Below are 20993 nucleotides of genomic sequence, written 5' to 3' on the forward strand. Positions count from 1 at the left end.
CGCTCAGTTTTGGGGTGAGTCACGCTTGCGCAAGCCCGACAAGGTGCCGGAGCCACCGAACGACGTGCAACAACCATGCCAGCTTCAGTTTTCGCCAGGTCTTCGTCGGGAAAAAAGACTCGCTCGCGCAAAACGAGACCCACCGTCCGCGATCGCGTCCTCGTGCGCGCGATTCGCTACCTCGAAGATGAAACGATGTACGCGGAGCACGCACTTCGATCGGTAGATCGCGCCGCGCATCCGATATCCTCGCCGAGCCCGGCACGCTCGCAGCTAAATCGCGAACAGCTTTCGAAACGAGAGTGAAAGCGCGGATGGTGTTGCATGCGGAAGCGGCTGACTTCGCGGCACGATCTCCATATCCGCCCGGGGTGATTCGAAGCCCGTCGCGGGATCGGTGGTTTCGGATCGAAGTCGATCAGAATTTCGTCGGTTACGTCGTCATCTCTGTGGTACGAAGCTCCTGCGAGCTCCACGACGGAGCGCGGGAGCTGTGCCGTCGCTGGTTTCGATCACGTCGCTATTCCGTACTCGGCGGCGATCGGATCCCGTTGATCCGTTCATCGCGGCGCCGAGCTTACGCGAGAAGCCACGTGCGGGCCGCGCGAATGGAAGGGAACGCGAGCTGCTCGCTAATCGCCGATGGTACACGACAGCTTGTGAAATTCCTAGTGAATATATGGCAACGACCTCGGTGGAGGATCATCGCGAGATCGTTGGGAGAGCTACTCCAGACGCTGCCGAGCGCGTACTTCCTATGAACGTTTGCCCGCCGAGCAGTTTCCCGGACAAGTTTCAAGACTTTTTCGCGGCGCTCACCGAGGACGGTGACGATTTACCCAGCATGCTCGAGGACAAGCTCCTACCAAGGTGAGTGCTTGCTGGAAATTTTCACTTTTCTAAATACGGTAAAAAAAGAGAGAGAGAGAGAGAGATAGCATTTGCGAGGAGAGGCAATATTCTGCCGAGGAAAGGCAACAAGTAGTTTCGCCATGAAAGTAAAGTAGGAGGAAATTTAAAAGAGATCGAAAATGCTACGTCGAAGTAAACGGAGGAGAGAATTATGAATCCACGTAATTGGTTGTCAGTCAAGAATAGGATTAATATTTCAAAATGTATTCGCTGGAATATGAAAAGCTTAATTAACTATGCTAAAGGCAAGGGCTGTTCTACAAGTCGGTTGTCAACTGGCAACGAAAACGACGTTGAGTTACAATACGGCTCTCGCCGATGAATGGAAAAATTTAATTAGCTGCTAAACGTCGAAATCGGTGTAATTAAATAAACTATAAATAGCCCTACCTGGCGCTAATCAGATTAGTTTAATGTAATCAAATAATCGATTAATAATAAACGATCGACGCAACGGGCTTAATGTCGTAACAAGGGATGATAATTTGCGCGCCGTTTATTTTTGCCTAAGTCTCGAATATATAGCTATTTCGCTGGTTTAAAGCCAGCCCCTGTGGCGAGCTCGTTGTTCGAGCGCTTAACGAGCCGTAAAATTGAAGACGTTCGATCGATTTAAGAGTTGCAAACTCAATAATATTCCCCCGCTCGGTAACGCAATCGAGAACTTGGCAATTTTATCTGAAAATTACGTTTCTCGATCTGGGTAGTGCGACCCAGTCCGTTAGAGTAAGATCGTAAGGGTGGTTCGAGGCACGTTACGAACACGCGTGGGAAGTCTTTAGTACTGGTTGAAGCCATTTGAAAATCTCGCATTCGGATTAGAAGCTGTCGCGCGGCAATTTTACGCTATCCTTCGCCGCGAATAATAAATTAATCATGGACCGAAAATGAATTTAATGAGATACTCGTGGGAGAGGGGGAAGGAGAGAAAATCGATAGCGCGATGCGTATGTAAAAATGGAATTATGCTTCGCGAAAAAGCTGTCTTCGGCGGAGCGGAGAAGTAACGCGCGCGTATCCGACCGTTCGAGTACTTCTTGTTTAGCTAAAACTGGGAACTTGCAGGAAGCAGGATGGCACGAGCGTCGACGGGAAGAACCGGCGTTGGAGCAAAAGGGCTTTCCAGAGGCGGAGCAGCGAGGTCGAGGTGCACCTGTACCAAACGTCGCTGACCGGATCCCAGGGCCACAGCTCCGCGGACGGACCGAAGTCGCCAACTCCTTCGAGACGCAGAAGTTCCAGCATCGCGGTCGCCAGACCCACGCCGGACTTGCACAGGTCGTCTTCTCGTAAAAGTGATTGATCGTTGACTTGCGCGGCCCGTTTGAGATCCGCGCGCGGCGATCAATTCTGTTTCAGCAGCGCGAAAATAATCCTCAGCGTCTTAAATCCGAGGCTGACGCGCCCCTGGGGTTTCTCAGCTCCAACCGCGTCATGTAAATTGATAGAAAAGCCCCCGGATTTACGCGGAAACGAAATTACCCGCAACGCGGCACGTGCCTCGTGACAATCTTCTATTTTCGTCCGGCAGATTTTTGCAAGCGGAAGCCGGCCCCTGGGGTCACCTGTCACCTTCGCCCAGGAGCCCGATCAGAACACCAGCTTTAAGCCCCGGCGCGTCGTCGTCTTCTCACCTAAGCGCGAACGCAAGCCCGAGCGGACCCAGCCCGACCAGCCCTTCCGGTTCGACGAGCCTGACGTCCGGTATTCGTGGTGGAGGTCCCGGTTCCAAGTACCGTAGCAGAACGAGCAGCATGCCGGCGGTTCCCCGTCACAGGGTGAGCGATACCGATACCAAAACGGAGGCGAAATCATGGATTTAAATTAGTTGAGGTTTAGGATAACATTTTTTAGAAAGACCTTGGGGTTCTTTTTAGTATCCTGATATACTCTTGTAACGCTAGGAGAAAGGGAGGCGGGAATGGAGGAGAATAATTTACGATCCGCGAGCTTGATGGGAAGGCAAATATAGCGGTACGCGTAATGATGAGCCTCACGTACGAGTACGAGTGCACGCGTATAGATCGATGGCGCACGTGGCGCTGAGTTAATTTCCTCGGCCATTGTAAACGATACCTCGAAACCGAAAGATTCCCTGTACAACTACGGCGGGCGGGCTATTGGCAAGCGGAATGAATACGGAGTGCGTAAATTCCGCCGAATACTGTACGGCCCCGCAGCGCACAATAGCGCTGGGAATGTCACTGCTCGTGGCTGCCATTCTTTCCGAATTTCATCGAAATTTCGCGTAACGTGATCGCGAAACGCGCAACTAAAAATAAAAAAAAAAAATAAATATAAAAAAAAACAAAATAAATAAAAACGGAGCGAGCGCGACCAAGCGTCTACGAAAACGACGATTTTTCTGCGTCGTTGACAAGCTCTTTTTTTTTTCTCTCTCGCCTGGAAATTGTTGATAACTGAGATTTGAACTCGAGCAAAATATCAAAGAAAGTGTCTACCAGAGTTTAATTGATTTAAGATCGGATTAAAATGTTGCTATTTTAAGAGAAATCTTTCAGTCGCTGGTTTAATATATTAATTTTTTCGGGAGACAAACGCAATTGCAGTCTTCGGCCGCATCTGGTCGCGACGGAAAAAGCGCGACGTGCTAGGCTAAGCCTCTATGTTGAGCGCTAGTCCGGCTTTGTGGGCATCCCCGGCGATGTTCGCGCAGTCGACATTGAACGAAAAGATCAGGGTGATACCGTAGCTAAGCCTCCGCAGGAAACTCGCGGCGACCTGGAGATCGGTGTCGAACTTGAGTCGCAAGGTCGAGTTCTCGTCGATCTTGCACTTGGCCGCGGCGCCGAAGATCCACTTTCTCACGTCATCTCGCGTCGCGTACGTGCCTTCTGTCGCGATGTCTAGGTCAGGTCTCGCTAAGGGGGAAAAAAAAAAAGAGAAAAAATTGGAAGAAACGTTGCGATCGAGGGGAAGACACCGGAACATTATTTATGCGTCGTGCCAGTTATAAAAGTATACGGGACACCGAATTACGACCCCGGCCTGATTAACGCGCGGCTCTCGTTAATTAAGGGCCACGTTAAAGCGAACAGTTTTAACCCGATTTTAAGCGAGGTCATCGATGTGGCGGGGCGTTACGTAATTTTCACATAATCTCGATGGTGTCGGTTTACGGTACGAGCCTTGCCGTACGTCACCATTACGCGACGCTGTCACGGACCCTCGACACGCTCACGTTGCTAATTATCGCCCTCGCCGCCCTTCCCCCCCCCCCCCCCCGATTCTGTCGAGAAAATTGATAACGCCGCCGTGACGTGCGCCGATATATGCGAAACGATTTGTATTACGCGCCCGTGTTCCGCCTATCTGAACGCGGAGCGACAGAATCTCATTACGCTCCAAGCTAGGCACGTTCAACTTCCCATTTACTTAATACGCGAGAAAGACAGCGGTAATTTAGCATTAGTAAGCGCGGGACGGAACGTCCTAAGCCCGACAACGGCAAGGCGATTTCGCGAGGCGCGAGTCCTTCCTCGGAGAGAGAGAGTATTACGGAGTAGACTGAAATTACTCCGTTGTCACGGGGATGATTAGTCTTCCGTCGGCGTTTCTCGCTTTTCGCTAATTGTCTCGGGCGCGCGCGAGCGCGAAGGGGAAAGTCGCGTTCACCTTTGTACACCACCGATAACCCGTACGCGTGCGGTACGCTGGTGCATTGTGCCAGGAGATGCAGGTCAATGTCGGTGCAACCATAAGCGACCCCGACGTCGCATTTCGTCACCCTGCGGGAGGTTACGTCGTAGCCACCCTGGTACCCAAGCAGCAGATGCCGGCACTTGATCACCACCGAACCGAGCAGCCCGATACTCGAGTTTAAATCTTTAGCTGCAAACGGAAGGTGCGTGCGATTATTTCTTAGAGTTCTTAAACGATACCGCCGCATAACTCGTGGTTGAAGAGAGAGAAAAAAAATCAGAAATTAAAGGAAAACGACCGTGTGTTTTGATCGTCGCGTTTTGCGGGGAAAGAAAAAATAATACAAGGAAAAAGAATTTAATTATTCCGCTTGTTGGAATTTAATCGGATGCCGAACTGTCTCTCTGCCGGAATTCCAGAAATTTAATTCGTCCGCCTATTCACAGTGAGTTTTATTTCGATGAAACGCTCGTTGACGAGAGTCAACCCCTCCCCTCCCTCCTCGTACCCTCTGACGCGTCCGTCTATCAATAAAATGTGACCGCACGTCAGCGTGGCTCTGTTCGCAAGCTGCGAGAAGTGCCTGTATCAATTGCCGTCACGGAAACTCGCGCTTGTGCTCACGGAAATTGCGGCGACTTGTTAGTTAGTTAAACATTCGGGATACGCGGTTTCGCTATTGTTCCCGCGAACTTTGCGTGATATTGGAAAGGAGTTTGCGCCGGAGAGAGGGAATTATTTATTAAAGTTTCCTTCAGTTACGCAACGTGCAATCGCAAAGCAGAGGCGGCGAGGAAGAACGCTCGGAACAAATTACTCGAGAGAACGGCAAGCGAGCCGCGGATGCACGGCACTCGATTGTTTTTCCGAGCATTTGATTTTACGTTCGATCTCCCTTCACGCTCGTCTCATGTAGAGAAGCATCGGAAACATCGTTTGCCGTTGCTGTCCCTATTAAAATAATTAATTAAACACGGGCGGCGGGCATAGAGAAGGGAAGAAGAATACCGTAGGAAACTCGACGCTCCGGTAAATTCGCTTTTTTTTTATCTTTTTTTTTTCTATCAACAGCTAACTATTCCGCGAACGGGAGTATTTAATTACGAAAATGCTTTTCGTAATTTGTAATATTAGAAAGTAGTCTGATTTTAAATAAAGAGATAGAACCTATGCTACTTTGCGCATTTAATGTTATTAATGTCTACGTTTTTTTCTTTTTTTTTTTTTAATACCGTAATCGCGCGATAAAGACTTGTTTCATAGTGCAAGTTTACTTCGTGCTTTTTTTTTCTTTCCTTCTCGGCCAGGTCGGCGAAAGGTTTGGACGGTATAATTAGCCTTCTTCGTCCCTTAGACGGAAATATGCCGGCACAATATACGAGTGCATGAAGCCCTTTATCCATCGTTCCAAGCAGCGACCTGGCCGAAAGCTGTTACCTTGCAAAACTTTATAAATAGCGGATGAATTTGTTCGGCGAATCACGCCGTTTGCGCTTTCACAAGGGAAGCCCGGCAAAGTCCGCGTGCATTATCGACGAGGCGATTAACGCGCGAGAGAACGCGATCACGCGCGCGCTTTTAAACGCGAGAAAAGCGCGGCTCCCGATATCGGCGGACTAAAAATTTATTAATCCCAAGAAAACTCTGGGCATCACTAACAGATCTCGCAGCCCGCGTTGATCTTCTCGTTGGCGAATTTCGAGCCGGCTTTCACGCTCTTCGCGGCCGTTTCCGGATTGTACGAGCACTCGGACAGCAAATCAACGCCCTTTATTAGTAGCCCGTTAAACTCGCATCCCAGGTGAAGCACACCTTCGGTCGTCCATTTTAACAGCAAAGCTCCAGCGTTCGCCTTGTACTTTGTCTCCATTAAACCGTTAAACTGCCACGAATTCATTGTAAGTTTTTTTTAATTTCTTTTTTTTTTTTTAATTTTTTTTACCGTTTTATTACTTTTGTCTGACATTGGGACGATTAAACCATTGTTTCTATAATCGTTTAAACGCTTAGTTAAATATATTCGATTAAAAACAAATTTAAACACGTTATTATTTAAACATGTTGTCACGCGAGTGATTTTTCAGTGCGATTCACTAAACACGAACAGATATGGTACTTTATTAACGCCGGAAAACTAATAAATATTGTATACGCACGGAAATATTGTTTCACCAGTATAGTTCTCGCGAAAAAATAATCCACATTTTTTTTCCGCTTTTAGAGTAACAGTTGCTACGAGTTCGAATTTAGTGACACGTATAATCCGATAATTAAATGCAAATATTGCCGCTTGAAATATTTAGTTGATTTAGCTACTATTTTTATGCTAAATTTTTCGCAAAATAAACGGCAGTTTACGCCGCTCGTTTTTTTTTTTTTCTCCCACTCATTAATTGGTCGAATAATCAGCGAATACGCCGCGCTATTAACGATAACGTAACTAAAGCGGATAAAAATTTATTTTACGATTAGAATTTTTTAGATATTAAAAAAAGAAATTATGAGGTAATAGTTTACGAGAACCTTTGACTCCGCGAAATTCAACGTCGCGTCGCTCATCATCTCGAGTCTTTTAACAGATTTGGTTTTAATATTGATAAGGCCTGTGCCATGGTGAAACCCAGTCTTGAAAACGTCTCTAACCCTTCCCCCAAGATCAGCGAAACTCGGCACTTCCATTGATAAATTCAGTATACCGTGAAATAAATTCGACCTACAAAATTAGAAATTTCAATTAAATGCGATATTCCACCGATATTACTTTCAAAGTTTTCCTAACACAACGTAATCATCCAAATATTAATTATACAAATATTTATCTGAATTGTATATTTCCGACTAATTAATTATTCTATTTCAAGTATGTCCTCTATAAATTTATAATCCCGTACACGTATGTTTCATTATTACGATAAAATTATATAATATGCATGCACATACTTAATATAATGACGTGTCGTTTGGACACAAAGTTTATATTCAACGTTCCAACGTTCCACATATCGAGATCAAGCTAATTAGTCTTAATATAATTTAACTCTCACGTTTTAATTCCGGCAGAAAGTGCTCTCTTGTTTGGTTAAGCGAGTGAGGGGAAAACTCGAGAAATTGAAGCTGCGATGTAATTCGAATGTACACGAGGGCTCGTCGACGATAACGAAAACATGGTCTAACGTTGACGTCTCATCGCGAGAAGCGCGGGACACGAGGAAGATTAATATTGCAACGTCTGCAGAACGGCGATGGTCGATAATTATTTTCCGAGCGTCACATCGCGATCGTCAAAGAAGCCGAATGAACTTGATCGGGGAAGAGGATGCGAGATGGAATTCAAACTATCGACGAATCGCGACGTTCAGTTAAATCTTTTTTTTTTTTTTTTTTTTCTTTTGCAATCGCGAGAGCGAACAAGCTGAACGAGCCGCGATAGGCCGGCAATTATGTCACCGAGGGTATTGCCCATCGATTGACGAACGCGTTAGGATTCCCCGCGACCCTAATACAACCCTCGAGAACGTCGGCGCGTATACTCGCTGCCGCTTTTCCGCTCCGTATCGCAATTGCGAATTTGTGGAAACTACGCGAGCGTATATTCGCGTGTCGATGGCGCGGCCGGCGCCCGTTCGGGGGAGATTTACAGAACTTTATACATCAATTTACGTCATGTTAGCTCATAATTCAATCAATGAGCGCGTTGACAAATCGCGTCGAGATATTACGCGCAACGTAGTATCTGTCGATTACCGATGACGTTTGCGGATGATATAATTATTCATTTTCAATGTCCGGAAAATTTGTCCCTCCCGCTCGCGCGCCGGAAAATACAGGGCTTGCGGCATTTCGCCGAAGAGGAAAGCTTTGAATCGTATCGCGAGCTTGACGATAATCGGTCTTCGAAATGACGCAAAGATAAGAGATCGCCGTTTCGGTTGCAGCCGATGCTGGCCGATACCAGACGCGGTGGGTGCAGCGCAGCTGGGACCGAAGAGGGTGAGCTCGAGAACGGTCTCGAATATTACAGGCTCCGGTCGTTTTCTATAACGGCAAACGGGATCTACAACTTGGGCGACTCGCTGAAGACGCGGCGCAGCAGGAGCATCAACAGCGTAACTTCCTCCACCAGCTGCAGCAGCACCCGGGAGGCCAGATTGCTCAGGTGAGACCAACCCCGGGGACCAAAAAAAAAAGGGGGTAAAAGCTCGCGATAGATTTCCCCGAAATGCGCAACTCCTTGGGGCTGCAGAATGTGAAAATACCAGCGGAGAGTCTCCGGAAAATATAATTAAATTTTGTGACTGCGAAACATCGGGTGAACGCAGGACTCGTTTGCTTCGCGGTTGTGCATTTGTAAAATTATAATAGGCTGAAGTCATGCCGGCATTGAGCTTAATCTACTCGCGCCCTTAACGCGCTCGCAATTCGCGGCTATTACAAAAGGAAAGTCGCCGGTTAAAACGATGATAATTTATACGTATATATATATATATTCTTTTTCGCGCTATCGCCAGCGAATAATAGTAACGAGAGTTATAAAGGCGCCGCGGCTAAAGCTCAACGGCTGAACATTATAATTAGACATTTTCATCGCTATGGTTACCTGCGCTATAAATATAGCGCGTAAAAGTATAATGCATATGACCGCGTAGACAGACGGGACGAAAGAGCGAGGATGATACGAAGAGGGAAAATAATCTTTCACCGTAGTACACGTGCGGACACCGCGGACGTGGCGCTCCTCCGCATTTTCATCTCTATTCCGGTCTCGGGCTGTTTATTTTCTTCTTCGAGGGCTTCGTCGCGAGCCGTCGCTGACGGTTTAGAAAACAAAGAAAAACACGTCAAATGTTTTTCCTCGCGCATGGCTATACTTTACGTTTTACGCGAAGCACAAGTTTCTTGTCGAATGGACCGTGATACCGCTTCTTGTTTGTATTCAGCGGGAAGCGATATGCAAATCGAGAAACAATGGTGTGCTTTTTTTTTCTTTTTTTCTTTCTATTTTTTTTTAAGCACCGTATCTCTTAAGGTATTTTTTTCGAAACTTTGTCGGAATAAAAAAAAAAAAAAGTTGTCAAATATGTTAATTTATTTTCCCGTAAAGCTATTTTTTAGCTTTACTTTTAAAGTGGTTTAGGCAAATGTAGAATATATTTATAAAAAATATTGTCGGTAGTTCTAGTGTCTGAAAATTTGAGCCGCTTGAAGTTTCTCAACGGATGACATTTTCCCTCTTTAATGACATTTACTTTAACATCATTACACAATATTTTATATAATTATTAAATTTGTACACCCTTTGAAATAGAACACCCTGTATGCTCCAAGTTTCTTATATTTCAACTAATTAACGACATAATTACGCATAAACATATTATGTTAAACGAAGCTATATAGAATATAAAAAAGTGCACCAATTAATATTAATATCTCAATTATATCTCCATCCTCTCAGTTCTTTTCTCGCGAACATGTGGGCTTGACTTTATCAATATCGTTTCCATCGTCTTAAGATTTTCAAATTAATTTAAATAAAAAAAACATAAAAAACAAAAATTTAATTAATTATCTCTTAACATTGCAGCTAACGATACTTAAATTATTTTACTAAAAGTTGCTTATTCAACATCTTACTCAATATAAATTCTAAAAAGCTACGAGATGCGATAGACTCATATATTCAAGGAAGATCGTAAGATGTGTATTAATAATTTATAAGACATTACTGTCTATGTTTAATGCTTGTTATTCGGCCCTCATGTAAAAACGTTGTTAATCTATCGAATTAATGGCACTGAACGTGGATTCAATACGTAAAAAAAAAAGAAAGAAAAAAAGAAAATGATCCTTTCGCGCAGGAGTTTCTTTCGGTGGGAGATATCGATTAGATTGGACGAATCTAAATTTATCGCCGGAAGCTCCTCGAGCTAATCGTCTCGAAAGTTAGCGTTGATCTTCTCGAACAAGTTGTTTATGCTTGTACTATTTGCGAGCAGGTGATACGCGATGCACCACCTTCAACTCTGATTTCCGCCTCGCCCGCGGTGATCAGCGAGACACTCGATTACTTGCCAGCCGGCATATGAGCGGAGCACCCGAGTAAATCGGTGGCTGCACGAGCGCTTAAAGGCGCCTTAATTGCCCCCGGATAATTACACGGCGCGTAGCTCGTATCCCGGACGAGTGGAGAACCCAGCCGTAAAAAAGGGGGCCGCCGTCTTTCGAGTTTTCAGTTCCCATTGAAAGAGATTAAAGGCATCCTACATTCGCTTTTATGCCGATTTAAAATTTAGAGGGACTTTTCCAACCTCTCTTTCTTTCTCTCTCTCTCTCTCTCTATCTATCTCCTCTATTTCCGTTTTTTCGCGCTACATGTACAGATACGATTTTTTAACACCGTCAAATCCGAGATGTCGGACTAACGAAAGATGCGATGATGGTGACGAGTAATCCCGGAAAGTGCTTCCCCAGCGAGGGAAAACCAAAGAATCGAGGTGGTCGGGAATGTGGCTTGAAGGTGCGACATATACGTACATCTACGGACAACACAACGAATAATTTAAATCAAGTTTACCTCGAAACTATTCCCGCAGAACGAGCAGATTCGCAGGGACAGAGAGAGAAAAAGAGAAAAAGAGATTTTGTTACATTACTGAGCACGTCGCATCTCGTACCTCGTTTCCATTAAGAGTTATAGATTCACATTATGCAAGTTCGTTCCTTTTTACGCTCGCTCCCTTTTCGCTTTCTATTTCGAAAGTAAACACGTATATTTGTTTAATTTTAAACGGAAATCAAAGAAAAATACATTGAATCCTTTACCTTCGTCTGATTTATTTTATTTTATTTTATTTTATTTTTACATAAACCAGATCTCTCTAAAGTACGGTTTTTAGTTTGTTAGTATTGGCTGTTTTCTCGAGAAATAATATGCAGTTCGAGTGAGATGAAAAAGAAGAGTTATATATATTTTTTTTTTTAATAAAAAGTTAAAAAATCTTTATGTCGACAAAAATGAATATTCCGTGTAATATTATTTGAAAGAAAAAAAAAAGAAGCATGATATATAACTAGATTTAAATAGAAAAGAAAGTGCAGCAAGCTAGATCTTTCAACAATGATGGGGAAAAATTATTCTTAGAGTTCCAAGGATAAAGCAGAAATAATGTTCTGAAGAAGCTTACCCTCATTTTGATAAAAAGAGACATATAATCATTCCAGCAAATTTTTTTTTTTTTTTCAAGAAATGTAAGTAACCATTAAATATAACATTTCTGAATTGCGAAAAATAAGACCGGCTGACGTTCGCGTGTAATAACCGCGACGAGTTTGATAAAGATCACGACAGGGCTTTGAGCGCGTACCTTTCCGGAATAAGAGTGTATTAAATAAAAAAAAAGGTGGATCTCGATGAAACGGAGTAATTTCAATCGCGCGCATATATGTCTATCGCGCGTCGTAATTGCGAGAGCAATCAGGACGAAGCTAACGGAACATCCGGCTGCGAGATCCTGCTTAGATTCGCCAGCTCGGATGTAATATCTTGTTCATTGGATTACGCTTGCTCTTTTTTTTTATTTCCTTTCCTCAGCTCAGCATCGCAGCTCTCTGGCATGGAGGCGGAAGAGGAAGCCGACAGCGAACGGGTGGCGACGTATAAAGTGGGTATGCTGGGCGCGTCGGAAGTCGGGAAAACCGCCCTAACTGCACAGTTCACCACGAGCGACTACATTTGCGCTTACGACGCCTCCCTCGGTAAGTATCGCGACTGGCTCTTGCACCTTTGCATTCCTCCACCTTTAATCCCAATCCCGTTTCCTACTACCTTGCAAGAATTAATTCGACCTAACCGTGACGTCACCGATAGCCCCTGGTCGCTACGGAGTAATTGACGCGATTAAAGTCTCGGGATATCGCTCTCGCAGTGGCAATTTCCCACCGACTCGCGAACAGACGATAGACGTATTCCTCGTAACAAATGATTCTCCCGCGACGGCTATTCCGCGTTTAATTATGCGCCGCCTGTCGCGAGCCGCGCCGCCGGATTGCAGCGATATCGCGCGCTCCCATTTAACGGAATTAATTAATCCGCCGGGTAAAACGTTAGCGGTACAACATATATATTTATCGTGAAACGCGCATTTCCCTTAAAGGGATTTGATTGTGTCAATTAACTGTTCGATTATGCCTCCGACAAAATTATTCCGCACGAGGCGCGTATCGTAGCGGAGGTTACAAAGTTTGCGCTTTGAATTTTTATTTTTTTTATTTTATTTTTTAATTTATTTTTTGACTTTTTTTTATTTTTTCTGGTACATCACGGTTCTTTCTTTCGGAAATATTACGCACGGGTTTTGTTTTAATTTTATTTTACAAATAAATTATCGCAATTACGAGTGAAATATTTTAACGTACAATTTAAAATGTTCACAATCCGGTGAAATAAGAAAAGGAATTTAATGATCTGCGTTACTCTTGTAGCTGCTTTTTCATTAAATTTGTAGCGAAATAATTTCGAAAATTCAACCGGTTTACAGCGTTACGGATCCCAGCGCTGTTATACGCCCGATAGTGAATGCTTTTCAAATACCTCACCCGCGTCATTAGTACGAATGTACACGGGATTAATTGTTAATTACTATGAACGTCGTTTTATCGCAGGTTTGCAAGAAAATATTTCGAAGAGGGAGCATATTTCCTACGTAATTAATAGACCAGTAATATTTTCTCCGTATACTCCGTATACCGTACGCGCAAAATGTTAATTATTTTTCGCGAAGAGTGTTGGTGAAGTTTAGTTCCGTACACCGGCCGCATCTTACGTCTCGTTAACCTTTCGCGTTTTCCGTCCGCGTCTTGGGCTCCTTTCGCGGCATTTTTTTTTTTTTTATTCCTACGTGCGGCGAATGATAAGGCATTCTTATGCCGACGAGATTGCCGCGGCAACCAGTCGCGAAATCAACATAATCGGGATTACGCAAGTCCGCGCGTGCGAGAAGAACGTTCGATCCCGTCGGGCAAGCCTTCGATGCAAGCCGCGTTGTTTCGTTACGCACACGCGCAAGCAATGTAGTAATAACCTGTAATTTAGCGGGCCGGTCGGGTTAATTAATTTGCACGAGCCGTACCGCTCGAAAGTTATTTTCGCTTGTGAATGTAATGTTGAGTGTATTGAATTGTTCGCGCCGCGCACATCGACGCCGAGCTTTTGTCACACCCCGGCGACGTTGGTGCTCGCCCAGCCTTTCAATAAACTATCGTTAACTAACTGCAGTTTAAACACGCTCCCCTTAGGACGCGATCGAGGGGTCGACCACTGGTGAGAATCACTGTACATTTTTATTTTTTTTTTAATATATTGCGGCAATAGAGCAAAAAAAAACAGATAATATTGATATCAACAATGCATAAGAACAGAAAAAATATATTAAGCCCCAGTTTCACCAACGCGAATCAATCAAGTCGGTCGATTAACTTTCAGAGTTGTAACTGATATTTTACAAAACTGATGTTATTCTTGGCATCAGTTATACGTTCGGTAGTTAAAACCCTGAATGTTAATCGACTGATTTGATTAACTTGCGTTGGTGAAACCGGGACTAAAAATACTGAGCAATACTGAAAATAAAATAAGAATACTGGAAATAACCAGCCAGTAATAAAAGCGCGATGCAATGGTAATTTCCGAAAATGTTCATTGCTGTAAATTTTTTTAAATGGTGGTTAACTCCTCGGTCGCGATGTTAAACAACGCTCTAATCTCGGCCGTTCGCTCAGGGACTGAGATTTCCCTTCAGCTTTCTCCTAGCGCTAAGGACCAGAGTATTTTGCATCAATCGAATTTCCTCTCGATAACCAACGTCGACATCGGATATATATCTCGCCCACCAAGGTGCCGTTTATCTGGCGCAGCGGATACTTGAACGGAAACCGCGATAAAGACGACTCGCTGTTGACCCGAAAAAAAGAAAAATGCCTCGGCCGCTCTTCTCTTTCTTTCATCTGAAGGTGAATTGCCCGTCGAATATCGCACGTGTGTATTTATGTACCGTACGTGCGATATTTTCTGCTATGTTACCGCCGCCGGGGTCACTTGCTCGTGGCCGATTTTATTAAACCGCATATATGTATATACGCTTGCGAACCTACCGCGAGTGCTCGCTACTCGTTCGCGAGTACCTTCGCGTGAGCTCTCAAAGTAGAGTTGTATCGATTTTGCGTCAAGTACTTTGCTGAGATATAGAGAGAGAGGAGAGAGAGAGAAAAGGAGAGGATTGGGGAAAAGGAAAGAAGGGAGAGTGGGTGGATAGAAGGGAAGAAGGGAAAAAGAAAAAAAAAAAAGAGCATTATCGATATTTCTGTATGCGAAAGAGGCAATATATTCCTCTCTTCTCAGCGATCCGCTTTGAAGTTCAACCTGGATCGTAATGGACTTTGCAAAGAACGGTCAACGCAGTTCTATGAAACTTCGCCACCGTCGTTGGGGTGTAATTAGATTTTTCCCTTCGGATAAACACATCTGCGCGTACAGTTTTAATGAAGGATTCGCTTCTGTCGGTATAAAAAGAAAAAGAAGAGGAGGAAAGAAAAAAAAGGAAAGAGAGCGTGCGCAATGTGATACGATGGAAACGTGTGTTATCTTTCGATCCGGCCGCTGTTTTTCATGCACGAGATATTAATCGTCAGTTTTTCCGTTTAAGTACGCGCGTTACGTGCACGCACGAAAATATGCCGACGTGCGAGTTGATTGATAATCGAACGATAGTAAGTGTCTATTCGCTGGGGATTTTTTCTTTTCTTTTTTAGACGAGGAGTACGGGCAGAAGAACGTTTCCGTGATGCTCGATGGGCACGAGACGGAGTTGGAGATCATTGATCACCCCGCCTCGGAGATGTCGGTGAGTAAAATGCGAGTTCTTTTCTTTTTATTACGGTAAAAATAGCATTGACGACGAAGTATCGAATTGATATATATCGAAAGGTCAATTACCTAACAAGTTACGACCGACCGTCGGGCACCGGAAGGAACTTACTCGCTTTCGTAAAAATAGATATATAGCACGGTGTCGCTTTAATTTTTCTCTCTATTGTTGCCGATTAAATGTCGGCGAACCCCTACAGCATATCCCGATATAAATTGTGGACCATGACGAAACGCGTAGATAAAAAAAAAAGGAAAAAAAAATATTGAGAAATGTTATTTTATTCAATAAAGTGAATAAAGGATACGAATATATTCGGAGGGTCGGCATCGCGGAAAGGGTACGGGGTGAATTATTGTATTTTCTCGAACGGTCAGAACGAACGGAAAAAATAAAAAGATACGCATATATGTATGCATGTATAATTAATGATTTCTATCGTTTATGGAAATTTTCTTCCGATTTGTCTTAACAAATCTGGCATATGTGTGTATGCATATATAAACCCTCCCCCTCAAAAAAAAAAAATACTCTGCGGTGAAGCTGTAAAGCCCCTCGAGAGATTTTATAATAAAACGTCACAGATGCGCGAGCTATTGGAAAATAAATAACGCTTCTTTTAATCGACGCGGTATTCTCTCTTCTGTTACCATTTATCGCGTTATTGCGTTGCGTTATGCGAACGATAAAATTTGTCGTTTGGCGGAAAAATGAAAGGCGAATCGACCGGTATGTTAATCGCTGTGCTTTTCGCGGGTTTTTTCAATTCTTTTTTTTTTTTTTTTTTTCTTTCTACTTTCGTCTTTTTCGAGGTCGAGACCTTTTGTTCAACCTACAACCCGGACGTGTACGTGGTGGTGTATTCTGTCGTGGACAGAAGGAGCTTAAAAGTAGCGGAGGAGACGCTGCTCTATTTGTGGAAAAGCGATTATATGGCAACTCACGGTGTCATCCTGGTTGGTAATAAAGTGGACCTCGAGAGAAAGCGGGAGATCCCGACGGTGGGTGAGTATACGGTCTCGCAAATTCAATTTAATAAAATATCTACTCGCTCAGTTCTGCAGATTTTAGGATCGCCACTTTAGGCCCTTTACTTAGGTACTTCAAAATCACTTGATCAAATCACACTATACTATACTGCTCTGCTGTTTTTTTTTTTTTTTTATAATCACTATTACTCGAGTGACGAACGACCGAAAGAACGACGGTGGACTATCGCGACGATTTTTTACGATTAAAATGAAAAACCGCGCTGAACGATTATTTGTTGTAAAAATTTGCACTCTCGACATTCGTGACGTGCAGAAAAATGATTGTTCGTTCCCGAGTCGACGACGTCGATACTTATTCGTATAAGAGACTCCCTATCCGCGGTCAAAAATACGCGTAGTTGCGGAACGATTAGGAACATGTCCTCGCGCCCGGGTCTTCGCAATTAAACTGAAATGATCATTAGAGACGCCGGTCCTTCGAGACAAAGAAACAATCGTGACGAAAGTAAAACGGCAATCCTCCGCGTAACGCCAATTTTTTTTTTTAATAGAATTGCCGTGTATTTTTATGTATATTTTAATATTAATATATATGTACGTGAATTACGATTTAAAAAAATGTTTTTTTTATACATAAAATGTTAGCGGAACTAGATATTGATCGATACGAAATACGTGTCGTTTGAAACGGACTTAATGCGAAAATATACATATAAAATAAATTTTAAAGTGCCACAAGCATATATCAAAGCACGCGGCACGTAACTTTGAAATCGTCTAAAACAAATTGTCAAGTTTCGATTGCTTCTGTAACATTCGAGCCTACTATTCCTGCCGACAGTTGGACGCCGTTTGGCGAACAGTTGCGGTTGCAAGTTCATCGAGACCTCGTCGGGTCTGGCTCATCACGTGGACGAGCTCTTGGTGGGCATTCTAGCGCAGATCAAGCTGAATCCACAACGTAGTCGAGACCAGGCTACCAGGCGTCGCCGTAGCAAGCACCGCAGACGTATCCTGAAGCACTTGCTCGGCTTCAAGAGAAAAACCAAGAGCTGCGAAAATCTTCTCATTCTCTAACATTCTCTACGCACAGCGTTCCGTGTTACCGCGTGAGAAAGAAAAGTGATTTTTCACCAAACATCGATCGTCCGAGGACGTCACTCACTCGTCACTTCGGAAAATTCGCGAGCAAACGAGAAAATCGTGTGAGACCAGCGGAGAAAAGGAACCTGATCTGTATATACGACGCGTAAGAGAAAAGCAGCGCGACGAAAACGGTAACACCAGGCGAGGAATATCAAGTGCAGATTCTCGGAATGACTGGCAAATTGAACTGCGAAGAAATTGACGAACGTACCGTGTACAGGAAGCGAGAAGCGCGCGAGAGAAACTCGACCTCGGGGGCTTTTGGATTTCCGCGGGGGAAAATAAAAGCTCGTGTATATTTCAACTCGTAGGCGAAGCTTTTTTCGCTGAAGCGCGGCGCAGATTTGTCGTAACTCTCATACACAAATCAGTCAAATCGGGAGGAATTAACCATTTCACATTCAGGAGTATCCATCTCGATGTTTTAAAAAAAAAAAGAGAAAAAAGAAAAAAAAAGAAAAAAAAAAAAACTCCTCTCTCTAGTAAACATTGAATCACTGAAGTTGTATGGAGTTTGTTTGAAAAGAAATTCAGATTTTAATAAAAGTTATTGTACTAAATGTAATTGTAAAACATGTGAAAATTATTTTTGTAGTAACATATGGGAATGTTTTTCGAATTACGAAGAGTTTAACAGTGCACAGTGTTATTCTCGCTCAAATAAGATTCTTATAACATAAATGTGGGTGCGTACGTGCGTGTGCGTGTGTGAAAGAGTGAGCGAACGAGTGATTGTGCGCGCGTGTGAAAATTTTTATATATAAAATATAAGTGAAACTCTCGAGTCTCTTATCTCATTGATACAAAGACATACGGTGACCGTTAGTAGATATCCGCAGGTACAAATTAATTCAAAATTTTTTTTTAATTCTATTGCGCAGTTTTTATTTCAATATGATATATTTACTTTATAAATTCAACTTATATGTCGCAATTTTCAAAACACTTCAATATAAAATTTATTAAAATAAAAAGTACTTAATTTTTTTTTATATTCGTTATATTTAATTCGCTACTTTGAATTTTTATGTTTAATCTCATTTTTATATTTAGCGACAACAATAAAATGTTTAAAAATAGTTAAATCAGATATGTTCCTTTTAAAAAAAAAAGAAAGTCAAACGCGGAAGGATTAAGGAGCTTATTCAAGTTGACCATTTGAAAGAACAATGTAATTTTAAATGATTCTTTTTTTTCTTTATTAAGAAACGTAATAAAAGAATATTTTAACAAATTAAAAAGTATATTTATTTATGTAAATTTATATCTAAAAACCTTTAAAATATAAATATTCATTCTTTTAAATAAATTTTCCTGTATATGAAATGTTTATTACTAAAAGTCTGTATGCAGCGTAACGAAATGGTTGATTTGAAGCGAAAAATTCAAATATCTTTTAAATTCTTTTTTTTTTTTTAAATTTTACGATTCGTAAATACCACAAGCAACTAAAAGAAAAGAAATTAATTGCTAGAAAAATATAATTTTATTGCAAAGGAAATGCGAAAAAAGAAAAAGTTATTTAGATTTTGTATTTCACATCGAGCTTCTTGAAATCACGGAGATACAAAGAATGAAATTAAATCCCGCGGGGATAAATAATTTATGTAAAAGATAGAAATTTATAATTTCGTTCTTAACTTATGATCTTTTAGAGATTTCATAAATAAATATAGCTTTAACGTCGAAATGTTGCGTGCTCCATTTTTGTTTATCGTGGAAAAAGAAAAAAATGCATATTGCCACAGAAAGAGTAGAAGAGTTTGATAAGCTCCTTAAAGCGAAACACGCACACGCGTGCATGCGTGTATGTTAAGCTCGTAAGTAATAATTTTACGAGAGCTTCGACGTTGCTTCACACTTTTATATCCGCGCGCAAAAAAAAAGAAAAAAAAAAAAAAAGGACCATTATCATATATTCCATTTCGGATGAATTCTTTTTCATGTGTGACGCACCGTTGCGATGCAGAGATTGTGATTTATTACGAGGACAATGTGACGCTGAAAATACAGAGAAGAGCGCAACGCGATATAATATCGGAAATAAAGTCATCGATAATGAAACGGGGCGCGTGATAAAAATTACATTTGCGGGATATGAATAATCTGATACGAGCCGGGCTGTCGTAAGTTTACGCGAGTAGAAAAATGGAATTTGCGACAATGTGGCTGCGTGACTAAATTTTTCCTGGCATTTCTAAAATGAAAAATTTCTGCAAAGGAGACCTAACGTTTCGGAATTGTATTCGCGCTACGTGTGTATGTATGTACGTGTGTATGTATTGTACGCTAACGGTCTACTAAAAGATTACTGTAAGCTCGTCACTTCTCCGAATTTTAAATCCAACATTGTAGATTATTAATGTTTGTAAAGCAGCATGCTAGTAGTAACGATAACAATTCTAATTATGTAATAATGCAAGCTGGTGGCAGGAAAGCCAATCGCTTTACTTCTACCTCGAGCACTGGAGATTAATTATAAATAACCAATTTGTACGGATATTTTAATTGTCCCTCGCGATGAAAATCCGCGATGGATTGAAGATGTGGATAATGTGAATTTAATGTATTTGCCAGCAGCGGATATATTTATTTAAACAAATCCGATTAGAAGGAGCGGAGGGCTGTACACAAAGATTCGTATCAGAGATTATTTAAACGGAAAGGAATTGTTCTATCGAGATCTGTGATGCTTAAATTCTTTTGCCGAATACGCGGCACTTTTTTCGTGGCAGAGCTGAGAGCAACAAAACCGACCAAGTTAATTTTGTGTTTAAAAGTATTTTCGCGGAGAGTGTTAACAATTAACGATTTAGATTGTAATAAAACTCACGTCTGTAAAGTATGAACGATTGTCTGTGTTAAAGTTACACTGGTGTCTAATCGTCATTGACATTCCACGAAAACGACATTTTCATTTGGAACATATCATGTAATCTTGCGAAGGATGTTATTGTCGAGATTATTCTACGATGTCGAAATGAATTTATCGTTGTGATCGCATTGACTTCATTTTTTTTCTCTTTCTTTCTTTTTTTCCAGAAAAAAAAGTAAAAGAAAAAGGATCCGGCGTTTCGATTAGATTTTATCAGCTGTATGTACGGATCCTTGGTTCAAAAGTAAAATGTGAATGTTTTATATGGATTTGTAAGAAATTTCTTTCCTCTCTTTCTACCAAATAAACGACGCGTAATTTTAAGAAAGAACTTCTAAAACGTTAAATATATACATTTTTTGCAATTTATTTTTTTTTATATTTCAAAAAAAAATATCACAGACTATTAACATTTTATTATAAAACTGTTTTACGACGGAAGAAAAATTAATTATCAAATCAAACGTGTTTGGCTTTTTGGTAATT

At 42.1% G+C, this 20993-nt stretch overlaps 2 protein-coding genes across 2 annotated transcripts; one reads left to right on the plus strand and one right to left on the minus strand.

The window, feature by feature from the left end:
• The first annotated feature begins 357 nt into the window (after positions 1 to 357).
• LOC139105481 (uncharacterized) lies at positions 358 to 20477 on the plus strand. Its single transcript, XM_070661600.1, has 8 exons — positions 358 to 870; positions 1978 to 2190; positions 2444 to 2690; positions 8511 to 8731; positions 12164 to 12327; positions 15379 to 15470; positions 16307 to 16499; positions 17328 to 20477. The coding sequence occupies exons 1-8, from the start codon at positions 680 to 682 to the stop codon at positions 17561 to 17563; spliced, it is 1557 nt and encodes a 518-aa protein (XP_070517701.1). The 5' UTR covers positions 358 to 679; the 3' UTR covers positions 17564 to 20477.
• LOC139105495 (voltage-dependent anion-selective channel protein 2-like) lies at positions 6027 to 8245 on the minus strand. Its single transcript, XM_070661634.1, has 2 exons — positions 7099 to 8245; positions 6027 to 6457 (listed from the first exon to the last, which is right to left on the minus strand). Exons 1-2 carry the CDS (start codon positions 7252 to 7254, stop codon positions 6230 to 6232), a joined length of 384 nt encoding a protein of 127 aa, XP_070517735.1. The 5' UTR covers positions 7255 to 8245; the 3' UTR covers positions 6027 to 6229.
• Positions 20478 to 20993: the final 516 nt, after the last annotated feature.

The sequence above is a fragment of the Cardiocondyla obscurior genome, linkage group LG09, assembly GCF_019399895.1.
Source record: "Cardiocondyla obscurior isolate alpha-2009 linkage group LG09, Cobs3.1, whole genome shotgun sequence".
Taxonomy (NCBI): domain Eukaryota; kingdom Metazoa; phylum Arthropoda; class Insecta; order Hymenoptera; family Formicidae; genus Cardiocondyla; species Cardiocondyla obscurior.